Source organism: Pecten maximus, chromosome 1 (assembly GCF_902652985.1).
Source record: "Pecten maximus chromosome 1, xPecMax1.1, whole genome shotgun sequence".
Lineage (NCBI taxonomy): Eukaryota > Metazoa > Mollusca > Bivalvia > Pectinida > Pectinidae > Pecten > Pecten maximus.
The window spans coordinates 36,400,362-36,413,249 of NC_047015.1; the positions used below are offsets into that span (position 1 = coordinate 36,400,362).

Sequence of the window (12,888 nt, forward strand, 5' to 3'; positions counted from 1 at the left end):
TTTATCAACAGCAGGTGGGGATCTAGGGTATTATTATAATACATGTTTGTTCAAGTGCAAACAATTTTTTCATGTTTAAAGCAGCAAATTTCATATGTATAGTTTAAAGTCACATACTGGTATATGACTATATGTACTAATTGTCATAGTTAGTGTCACTCAGTTTTTGTATCCTTCGATGAAATTATGTATCTGTTGAAATTATTTATGCGTTGAAAATTGAAATTGTTTTCAGTGATACATGTGATTAATGTTGACTATTTACTTCCTATAATTTGTTTGATTTATGTTAAGTACTATAATACTAAAACAGAACAATGATTGTTCAGTTTACACCTCAATTTGTTACTTCTGGATTTAGTATAAAATATAACAATGGGAGTTATTTTTCTCATCAGGTCGTGACCCCAAGACAATAGAAAGGGCTAATCTGCTTAACATCTGTAAACTTGTCATCAAAGAGCTGCTAGACTCATCGTTGGCACATGGCCGCATGTTGGATGACGAACATGTCCCACTCCAGCAGTTCTTTGTTGTTTTGGAGCACGTACTTCGCCATGGAATCAAACGTAAGTCTTTAGTGATACACAGTAGACTGTCTTTGTAGGTAGCAAAGTGGGCTGCTTCTCATTGAGTTTATACCAAATGTAAGAAAACAAATGTGGAGGTTGTAATCCACAACACAGAATCTGAACACTTAATATATTCAAGTATCATATATAGCTAGCTAATTTTGGGTAGTCGGGTGGCACAGTGGTAACTTGCCTTTCACCTAGGTGAATGGGGTTCTATTCCCCAAGTAGAGTTGAAAAGATATATGGGTCACCTGCCGACCTCATGGATTTTCCCCGGTTTATTCCCACAGTAAGACCCCCTTGCACGCTTCAATCCAGGCCAACAAGTGTAATTAATATCAGCTAAGGTTTACATTTCTAGAACTTAAACTTTGAGAGAGTGCTTCCATGCTATTGGCAAAATAAATCGTCGCAGATTTGTTTGGAATGAATTTGCCCCCTTTGAAATCTGAATGGAAATTATTGTATTATATGTACTTTTGTCTATAGTTGTCTTATCCACTGTTTCATATGACACTTTTTACTTTGAATTGACATATTACTTTCTTAAATGAAATATCTTTATTGCTTTAACCATTGTTCAACAGCTAGAAAAGGTTTACTGCGGGATAAAAAGGATTTCTGGTGTGTACTGGAGATGGTGGAGAAGCTTGTACCAGAGGCTTCCGAGATCAGCACCAGTGTTAGGGATATGCCTCATATAAAGTAAGCTTGCTAGGTGATATTAGCTCGAGTTTATATCACTCTGAATATGTTATCCAAGTAGCATAGGAAGATAAAAGATTTTGGAGTACTTATTTTTAGCTCATCTAAGACTGAACTATTGTAATTACCCTTTGTCCGGCAGTGTCTGTTGTAAACAATTAACATTTTTGACTTCTTCTCAATAACCAAAAGGCCAAAGGTCATGATATTAGACCAGTCGCATGCTGGGATGAAGGGCTACAAAGTTTGTTCAAATGAATTACCTTGACTTATCTTTAATGACTTCTTCTCAATAATCAAGAGGCTAAGAGTCATGATATTGGGCCAGTAGCATGCTAGGATAAAGGGCTACCATTTTAAAGCTTGTTCAAATGAATAACCTGGACCTTTACTTTCAAAGTCGCAGGGCTGTGATGTGTTTAATGATGGTTTAAAAGCAAAACATCATCTATTGATGTACACATCAGAACTCAGGTGACAGTTAAGACTGTTGAGCCTCATATAAAACAGTTAATTAAATTAGTAACTGTGTAAACATACTTTTATTTCACATTGTAAATTGAGGTTGACTTATATTGGTGCCAAAAGCCGAAATTAAAAAAAAAATCTGTATTTTTTGGTGCCTTTTAGTTAAGATTCAAAGGTAATTTTTTTAGGTGAAAGATTTGGGGACAGGTTATGTGAAGGCTTGGCAATTTGGTTCAATAAATAGTGATCATTGTTTTATGCTGTTGTTCAGCAGGTCAGTCTGCTGGAAGAGAATATGATAGTAATTGTTTGGCATCAGTAATGATAAATATAACAGTCAAGCATCTATTGCTGTATATAAAACCTATGCATTTGATCATAACAAATTTCACAACTTGTCAACAGCAAACAATTGAGCTGATCTGTATGGATTTGATTGAATATTGAATAAAAAATTGTAAAAGCAATATACAATTGTATTTTAGTGAAAAAATCAAAAACGGTAATTTGATGAAACTGCTGAAAGAGCCAGGAATACAAGGTTGTTAAAACTATTTGGGTTAACTAGTCCTTTACTGACCTTATTTCACCACTTCTATCTCACAGAACCCCTCTAGGTCGTGCTAGGGCCTGGCTGAGACTGGCAACCATGCAGAAGACTTTGGCTGACTACTTTAAAGTGCTGATGGAGAAGAAAGATGTAGTACTGAGGTAAGGTTAATTGGAGACTGTACTGATCCCCCGGATATATAGGTTATATTGAATTGATAAGAACATATTCAAGGGAAGGTATGTGTGCACAAAGACTATCTTTGATTTTCTCAGAAAAATGCTTTAACACAATTTTGGTGACATTTTTTAGTGAATTCATCGTCATGATATTTTTAGAAATTCAAAGCTTTGCCATACTACAATTATGTATATAGTGATATGGAGTCATATAAAGTATATATCTTTCAGCCTCTAAAATTCAATGTTTTTTTTAATGAAGCTTGCATGATCTGGCCAAAAAAATTAACAGGTCGAAGTTGAAATTTCTATGTCAATGTTGTACTATATATAGATTAAAAATCTTTGTTGATCCGTTAATGTTGATTATACATGGCACTGTTTTTGGTTGTCAGTGAGTTTTATGACCCTGGGGCAATGATGATAGAGGACGAGGGTATGGTGATTGCTGGACTTCTTGTCGGTCTTAACGTAATTGACTGTAATATTTGTGTGAAGGAGGAGGACCTTGACCAGCCTGTAAGTTAGAGATTAAAATTGCCGTGTTCCAATGGTTGCCACTAGCGTCAGTCAATAAAACTTTAAGAAAAAAAAAGAAAGAAAAAAATACAACATGTTTAATTTAACATTACAATACATATGGGGAATATATACAGTAAGGCATGTGTCAGAGTTGTGGCATGGAAAAAACATAACAGCAGAGATACAAAATATAAAGAATGTGGTAGTGACAATCATAGTTTAGTCTACCAGGGTTATCTACTGTTGATACCAATTGTACTTATACTCCTTCATTACTATCTGTTGATGTATGAACTTTACACCAAATATCTTTTCTTAATGATTTATTAATATTTTCAAGTGTCTGTACCTTTATTTTATTTCCAGAGAAAAAGAGTGTTATTGCTTTTCTGTTTGTAGATGGGTGTGATAGACTTTAGCTTGTATCTGAAAGACTCACGGCTACATGACCAGTCACCTGATGAAGAAAGGTAAAGTCTCCCTGACATCTGTTTCTTTCAAACAATATTTGTCTTTCTCCTAGCTAATCTTAAAAAAAATTCATTTACTTTAAATTGCAAAATTTAGGAAATGGTTTCCTTTCTGCAGTATTAGTTACCTCCCCTTGACTCAGTTCAAGCTTCGCACAGACTGATTGAGAAAAAGAAAAATGCAAACCGTAGGCCAACTTTTCAGGATCTTATTTGTATATAATACATTTATTACTCTGGTTGTAAGGAGACATGACAATTTGTCTACCCAAGGCATGTCATATTTCGCGAAGGCAAAGCATAATACAATTTCTACATTTTTCATTTCTACATTTCTTTGCAGTGCTGAAGGGAAATCCAAAATGGCAACAATTTTAGATCAGAAAAATTACCTTGAAGAATTGAATAGACATTTGAAGTAAGTGATACAGAGTACATACCATTAAATACAGAGAGTTTGATTGATCATTGTTAAACACTGATAGGTAGCACCGATTACCTGATTATTTACTGCCGAATTCATTACGAATATAACAGGTTTTTAACTGAATATAGGGGAAAATAGTGATTTGCTAATGAATTACAAAGATTATGATATAGCAAGTTCATAACGTACACTGAATACAGGGGAAATAGTGATAGCATTTAACAAATGAGGTGTACAGTGGTTAGCGATTACTGAAAGGCCTATGAGAGGTCATTGTAATATTGACTAATTATATATGCATATGAATCAACCTGATAATGATGGCTTTTAATTTACACAGTGCTACAGTAACAAACTTACAACAGAAGATGGAGACAGCACAAACAACCAATGCCTTAATGAAGGAAGACCTGGCTATTTCTAAAAACGCCATCCTCGCTCTCCAGGAGGAAAATGCTACTCTTCAGGCAGAAAAGAGTTCTCTCCTTCAGGACGCACACAAACAGATGGAGGTAATTAATCTTGATGCAAATCTATTGTTCTTGTATCTCATACCTTGAAGAATCTTCGTGGAGGGTAGTTGTGGTAGTTTGTATTTAACACCGTCACAGTGTAATCATGACTTATCTCAGAAAGTTGGGATGATAAGACTCCTGTACCATTACCAAAAATTGAAATTGAAATTAAAGTTATCACATTTTCAGATACATTTAGCTTGGTTACAATCATTTCTGAAAAGAAGCCTGAAGTTCCAAGAGATGAACGAATCAATTACAAAGTCCTATATTAAGTAGTGGGCCTTACAATGATTTAAACTCAAACCAAATTAGAGCGGATTTAATTAAAGATCAGAATCACTTCATTGTCATTTTTGAGCATATAGATCTGGCTGTTCAATCTTTCCTAATCGTTACTGTCACTAATATTATTATATTTAGCACAACATTCTCACGTGTCACCCGTGGGTGGGTAATTTGCAATTTGTGTATTGGCCAACTACATTGTAGTTGTGCATCTAGATTTGAGGCTTCAATTTTACATTAAATTTTGATTATGTACCCTCGAAGTACTAGAAATACATTATAATTGTTAGATACAATAGCTTGTATATATTTACATTAATATTGGGCACATATGTGATATATTAGTGGCACACATGCACTTATTTAACAGCACATGATTGATAGAATGTATATATATTACATATTAGTTAAATACACTTTCCAATAATTGGTCTTCCAGTCAGAAAAGACATTGGTAAGTCATGTCTATATATTGTTTACTGTCAGTCATAGCCTGCCATCCTCACATTGTCCTATATATAAGCTGCTTCATTTCTTATGATTTGCACAGAAATAAAGTCGTTCACTATACCAAACTTTGTTTAAGAAGTAGAAAGGAGTTTTCAGTTTGCCAAAGTCAATACCTCAAGTTACTTTTGTTAGAAAACAAGAAAATTCTATTCCTTAGTTGTATTTATTGTTCACATTTTCAAATTGTATATGTATTACGGATATTTTTATGCAAAAAGTAAGCCATGACTATGTTTCTCAAATTATATAACCAATTGATGTCTAAAAGTCTTCTTCATTTGCCATTGAGTAATTTAATGAAATAAAACTTCAGATATATATGTATGTGATCTTTGTTTTCATAACGTTGATAGCATGTGATAGATGATGATTTTCTATGGAAATATTTCATAGCTTAAAAGTATGATGTATTTTAAATCTGAAATATTTAATTCATTTCATGTAAATATGAAATATAGCGTCAGTTCTAATTCATCTGTGTCAATTATATTGCAAAGTATACCAAGCACTGACCCTGTACATACAGTGTACTTGAGCTACATACATTTCTCATTTTTTTAAAGTATGAAATGATAATGACATGCATAGTATTATTTTGATAGCAATGATAATATTATTTTGAAAGTTATGATAATATCATTCTTAAAGTTATGATAATATCATTCTTAAAGTAATGATAATTTCATTTTGATTTTAATGATAATTTTATTTTGATAGTATTGATAATATTATTCTAATTGATAGCAATGATGATATTATTGGCAACGAATATTTCACTGTGACATTTGCTTTGTTATGTTTAGGTTTATATGATATTAATAGACTGTACAATTGAAGAATGCAGGCAACTTACATGTAATTATAATGAAATTAGGTATTACTCATATTTTGAATTTGATTTGTATGACCATAAGTTATAGCTTAAACTTTTTCTGGCAAGTTGTATGTAGAGCATTTTGAAATTACTCAAAGTTGCTTTTCTGTCCAGAGAATGTGTTAATGAGAGAGGCAATGCTTATTTTTGTTAAAGTATATATAAGGGAGCTAACTCTGGAAACCATGTTGTTTTTGGTGTAATATAATTACATAGTCTGTTAATAACTATGTGATTAAATAAGGTCATCTATTAGATTATTTTTCTGATACTTATTACTCTTTTCAATAAAAAAAGATAAAAAAAAATCAGCTCATCTTTATGCAAAAACCTTATACAAGAAAATGGGACATTCTTTTTTTGGTGTTTCTGAGTGTGCAGGTAAATCAATATTTATTAAACAAAGATCTTGCTTAAAATTGGCCAAAATATCTAGGGTAAAATACCAAAATATATAAGGTCCATATAGGGAGTTGTATATTCAGTAATAGTAATAGTAATATTTCAGGCTAAATGGTATTATTTTCAAAATTACATTTACAACAGGTATATTGCTATGTGTAATTCTGATTTTGTTTTGCAGGCTAATAAACAAGATATAGAGACAGAGAGAGAAACATATCAAACGTCTCGAGCAGGGCTTGATGAAATGTACGGTGATATGAAGAAAAGATTGGATGAGGAAACGCAGACCAGATTAGTAAGTTATCTCACAGATAAGTAAATTATCACACATATAAGTAAATTAACTCACAGACAAGTCAATAATCTCACATGCAAGTATGTATAATCTCACAGACTAGTAGATAATCTCACTTACAAGTATGTAATCTCACAGACTAGTAGATAATCTTGCTTACAAGTATGTAATCTCACAGACTAGTAGATAATCTCACAAGTATGTTATCTCACAGACTAGTAGATAATCTCACTTACAAGTATGTAATCTCACAGACTAGTAGATAATCTTGCTTACAAGTATGTAATCTCACAGACTAGTAGATAATCTCACTTACAAGTATATTATCTCACAGACTAGTAGATAATCTTGCTTACAAGTATGTAATGTCACAGACTAGTAGATAATCTCGCTTACAAGTATGTAATCTCACAGACTAGTAGATAATCTCGCTTACAAGTATGTAATCTCACAGACTAGTAGATAATCTCACTTACAAGTATTTAATCTCACAGACTAGTAGATAATCTCATTTACAAGTATGTAATCTCACAGACTAGTAGATAATGTAATTTAAATGTTACATATGATTAAAGGCCTGTGCTGTAGCTACAATTAAATCAGAAGGAATACATTTTAATTCTTTAGGATGTGGAAAAGGAATTGGAACTTCAGATTGGTATGAAGCAGGAAATGGAGATGGCTTTGAGGATTTTAGAAAAAGATATTCATGAAAAACAAGACACTATGATATCTTTACGAAAACAGCTTGAAGAGATTAAAACGATAAACCTAGAACTCTACCAGAAATTACAGGTAAGTCAAAGGCTTAGATGGAATATTTTGCATCACATCCATTTTTGAGTCTTGAACTCATGCTTTACCAGTAGGACATCTCAAGTTTTTGAGAAACTGCTATATCTCAAAAGAATGGGACTTGACAATAAAGATCATGTCAGGACTTGTATGTTCAAAAATCTGAAAAAAAATCCCTGAAAACTGTTATCTCATTTGGAAGTAGATTACTGTACAAACAAGTACATGTAAGACCAATTTTGTTTCAGCAGAGTTTGTGTTTAAGCCATCCTTATAGCCTTATGAAGCATAGAAATTAAGAAGGACCTCATTTATTAGCTCACCTGGCCCGAAGAGACAAGTGAGCTTATGCTGTGATGCGGCGTCCATCGTCCATCTGTGTCATCTGTATGGCATCTACTTTTTCCTTTAAACAACTTTTTCTCAATAACCAAATATCGAAGAATCAAGATGTTTGGCTGGTAGGTTTCTAGGATGTAGCCCACGAAGTTGTGTGTAAAAGAAAAGACCTTGACCCATATTCAAAGGTCACAGGAGTCAAATTTGATGAAACACTTGAATTACTTTTTCTCAATAACCAAAATTTCTAGAATCAAAACATTTGGCTCATAGGTTCCTTGGATGAAAGCCTGACGAAGTTGCAAAAACATGTAACATTTGAATTATATTTAAGGTCACAGGGGTCAAATTTGTTGAAAAACTTCTCCATCATCAAATGTTCTAGAATCAAGATATTCGGCTGTTAGGTACCTTTAGTAAAATCCTAGATTATTAGATAAACACTGAATAAAGTTGTCTTCATATTTGTATTGTTAGCTCACCTGCTCAGAAGGACCAAGGTGAGCTTATTTCATATCGTGGAGTCCGGCGTCCTTCTAGTGTCTGGCATCTGGTCGCCTTCTGTCTGGTGTTCGTCTGTCAACAATTGATATTTATGACTTCTTCTTATGAACTCAGCAATGGATAACACTAATTTTCAGTGCTAGCATCACTAGATGGCTGGGATTCAAACTTTCACAAATAGTCAGACTGGCCTCTTAGATTAAATTTTTTAATAGACCTACAAGATAATGTGATTCAAACTTGTACAAATAGCAGCTGTATTTATACGAGCCAATTTCAACTAAATTTCCTTTAAATCTTAATTTGATTCAGAAAACTACATGTTCATTAATTGCATTACTGCATGGCGCAGTACTGTTGTGGCAGATTCCACACTGAAAAAATTTGTGTAATTCAACTTATGCAATTTTTTTCATATACGTGTGCTGAAGCCGTGGTGAGCAATACGTATACAGGCACTCTAGACCTCTTGTTTATTTTCAAAATTGTTGGATGCCAATTGTTTTATGTTGTATGCATGTTCAATATTATGATCAAATGCATATGGTCAAACTCAAAAGATGAAAATTCACTGAAGTTGCTAATGAGATATTTGTCTTTGATAGAGTGTCTGGTAAAGGTTTTGGGGAACAATACCTTTAAAAGATTGTCGGTCATGCCTGCTTTATAGCAAGCTGAGAAAACCTTTTTATGGCCCAAATCAGAATATAGCAAAATCAGCTTGTCAATCAGGAATTTGTTCATACATTGTATATTGTGGTTATTGACTCTGAAGGCCATCAGAACATTTGGTTTGCATTGCTATATAATGCCATTGGAAATCACAATTCACCATCCTTAAAACTATTATTAATGCTTACATAATGCATTTTCCCGTCTGATTCAATTTTCAGTAAATTAGATTTACAAGGTACATGTACCATCCATAATTGCAACAGTCATGTTCACTTCATTTTTTCGCTTCATATTCCAGACAAACAAATGAGTCATTTGCATTACCAGAGCTTGTATTTGGCAATCATAAGGGAATGTTTATGGTCAGGCATACAAATATAATGGACTTCTCAATGCCCTGTCTGTGGTATAGTTATATCACATTTACTTACATATAATTAGATATAAAACACAGATTTTATTACTAGAGACTTTTTTTCTGATATGCAATATCTACAGCTACAAAACTATTAAAGGAAGGTAGCATTATCAGAGATGAACGTTAAACATATGCAATAGCCCATGTTTTAAAGACTTGCTAAGGACACAGCTGGGCACATTCATCATATTGTATTTTGGAAAGAAATTTAAAAATCATCTAGGTTGGAAGTCCATTTTTTAAACACTAGATAATAAAGTTGACACAAGGTAGCAGTGATAGCAAATGTTATTGGCTTGAGGAGAATTTGTTGAGGACTTTGTAGATATATACTTTAGCTAATATGCGATAACTGTTAAAACATAATCATAATTCTAACTCCAAATACATAAAACAAGTGATAATAGGAACAAAAACATTGATTTCATGTGATTTCATGTGATTTCATGGAAACCCCTGAGAATGTACAAAGAGACCAGGGGTTCCGAGAACCATACGTGTCTGTTAATTGCTATAAACCAAGAGAGAATACTGACGACTGAGAACTAAACCATAATTTCAAATCAAAATCGATAAAAAAAGACTGTAAATGTTAACAAAACCTAGATTAACTCTGAATAAAGAATTAGTACAGAGTTCTGATAGTAAAGACCAGTCTTCTGCTTCATCGTTATATTATGTGCTAGACTAACATTTTGGATTAAAAGTTATTGATTAATAGATATTAGTTTGGTATCAATATATATTAATTCGTTGTGTTATGATTTATAGGTTCCTGCATCACAATAACATCTGTTACGACATATAATGTCGCTCAAAGGAAACAAACTACGATGCATGTTCTTTGTAGCTGACACTGACACGATATCATTTGTTCTCATTTCGTGATTGGTGCCTACACAACAGGATAATAGCTGAATGTAAACATTACCCTAATCCTGAATCATAATCGGCAATGTAAGGCAGAAGGAAGATTTCCACGAATACCTTTGTAAAGACAAAATACTATGTTCTCAGAAAGGATAACCATTCTCAATTTGGTAATCTGGGTAGTGACATCGGAACCATTAGACATATCGCACAACAATAAATTGGTAACCTCGTTAGTGACATCAGAACCATGAGACATATCACACAACAATAAAATGGTAACATTGGTAGTGACATCAGAACCATTAGTTTGGTTTGGATTATTATATTTAACGTCCTATTAACAGCTAAGGTCATTTAAGGATGGCCTTCCGTGCGTGCGTCATGCATGCGTGTGGTGAGTGCGTATGTGTGTTTTGGGAGGCTTCGGTATGTTCGTGTTAAGTCTCATTTTGCTGATTTATAGTGCTACCTCACCTAAGCATACTGCCGAAGACACCCAGCAGGACACCCCACCCGGTCACATTATACTGACAACGGGCGAACCAGTCGTCCCACTCCAAATATGCTGAGCGTTAAACAGGAGTAGCAACTACCATTTTTAAAGACTCTGGTATATCTCGGCTAGGGGACAGAACCCAAAGCCTTCCTCACAGCGGCGGACGCTCAACTAAAGGCCAAAAGTGAGGCATTGTCAAGAGAGACATTAGGAAGAAGAAAGTTGTTCAGAAAGAAGAGAAAAGATAAGATCCCAAATTTAGTCGCCTCCGACGATCATGCAATGGGGGCAGCAGGTACAATTCTTACGCCCTACCTGAAGGGCCAAGAACCATTAGCCACATCACACAACATTAAAATGGGGAACCATTAGACATATCTCACAACATTAAAATGTGAACCTGCACCCAGGGTAGTGACATCAGAACCATTAGACATATCACACAACAATAAAATGGTAACCTGGGTAGTGACAACGGAACCATTAGACATATCACACAACATTAAAATGGTAACCTGGGTAGTGACATCAGAACCATTAGACATATCACACAACAATAAAATGGTGACCTGGGTAGTGATATGGAAACCACAAGACATATCACACAACAATAAAATGGTTACATGGGTAGTGACATCGGAACCATTAGACTTATCGCACAACGATGAAATGGAAACCTGGGTATACCTAGTGACATCAGAACCGTTCGACATAACGAACAACAATAAAATGGTAACCTTGGTAGTGACATCAAAACCATTAGACTTATCGCACAACGATGAAATGGGAACCTGGGTATACGTAGTGATAACGAAACATTAGACATATCGCACAACAATAAAATGGTAATCTTAGTAGTGACATTGAAACCATTAGACATATCGCACAACAATAAAATGGTAACATGGGTAGTGACACCGGAACCATTAGACATATTCTACAACAATAGAATGGTAGCCCGGGTAGTCACATCGAAACCATAAAACAATAAAATAGTAACCTGGGTATATGTTATGACATCGGAACCATTAGACATATCGCACAGCAATAAAATGGTTAACAATATAGTGACACCGGAACCATTAGACATATCGCACAACAATAAAATGGTAACCTTGGTAGTGACATCGGAACCATTAGACATATCGCACAACAATAATATGATTACCTGGGAAGTGACATCGAAACCATTAGACATATCGCACAACAATAAAATGGTAAACTTAGTAGTGACATCGGAACCATTAGACATATCGCACAACAATAATATGATTACCTGGGAAGTGACATCGAAACCATTAGACATATCGCACAACAATAAAATGGTAACCTGGGTAGTCACATCGAAACCATAAAACAATAAAATGGTAACATGGGTAGTGACATCGGAACCATTAGACATATCGCAGAACAATCAACTTGGAACCTGGGTAGTGACAATCGGAACCATTAGACATATTGTACAAAAATAAATTGGTTACCTGGGTAGTGACATCGGAACCATAAGACATATCACACAACAATAAATTGGTTACCTTGGTAGTGACATTGAAACCATTAAACATATCGCACCACAATAAAATGGTTACATGGGTAGTGATATCAGAACCATTAGACATATCGCACAACAATAAATTGGTAGCCTGGGTAGTGACATCAGAACCATTAGACATATCGCACCACAATAAAATGGTTACATGGGTAGTGACATCGAAACCATTAGACATATCGCACCACAATAAAATGGTAACCTGGGTAGTGACATCGAAACCATTAGACATATCGCACCACAATAAAATGGTTACAATTGTACATGGGTAGTGACATCGAAACCATTAGACATATCGCACAACAATAACATGGTAACCTGGGTATATGTTATGACATCGGAACCATTAGACATATCGCACAACAATAAATTGGTAACCTGGGTATATGTTATGACATCGGAACCATTAGACATATCGCACAACAATAACATGGTAACCTGGGTATGTTATGACAT

General features: G+C 34.3%; 1 protein-coding gene across 4 annotated transcripts in view; it reads left to right on the forward strand.

Moving 5' to 3' along the window:
• Nucleotides 1-12,888, forward strand: part of LOC117332120 (RUN and FYVE domain-containing protein 2-like) — a 59,351-nt gene that overhangs the window by 12,548 nt on the left and 33,915 nt on the right. For 3 of the 4 annotated variants that reach the window (XM_033891025.1, XM_033891004.1, XM_033891017.1), the window contains exons 2-11: nucleotides 399-569; nucleotides 1,163-1,280; nucleotides 2,355-2,459; nucleotides 2,873-2,996; nucleotides 3,399-3,469; nucleotides 3,813-3,887; nucleotides 4,237-4,408; nucleotides 5,139-5,153; nucleotides 6,667-6,783; nucleotides 7,411-7,578. In XM_033891025.1, the coding sequence (XP_033746916.1) occupies nucleotides 399-569; nucleotides 1,163-1,280; nucleotides 2,355-2,459; nucleotides 2,873-2,996; nucleotides 3,399-3,469; nucleotides 3,813-3,887; nucleotides 4,237-4,408; nucleotides 5,139-5,153; nucleotides 6,667-6,783; nucleotides 7,411-7,578 (1,136 nt within the window). The remainder of the gene's footprint in view (nucleotides 1-398; nucleotides 570-1,162; nucleotides 1,281-2,354; nucleotides 2,460-2,872; nucleotides 2,997-3,398; nucleotides 3,470-3,812; nucleotides 3,888-4,236; nucleotides 4,409-5,138; nucleotides 5,154-6,666; nucleotides 6,784-7,410; nucleotides 7,579-12,888) is intronic. The other variant, XM_033891011.1, reaches the window with a different exon arrangement.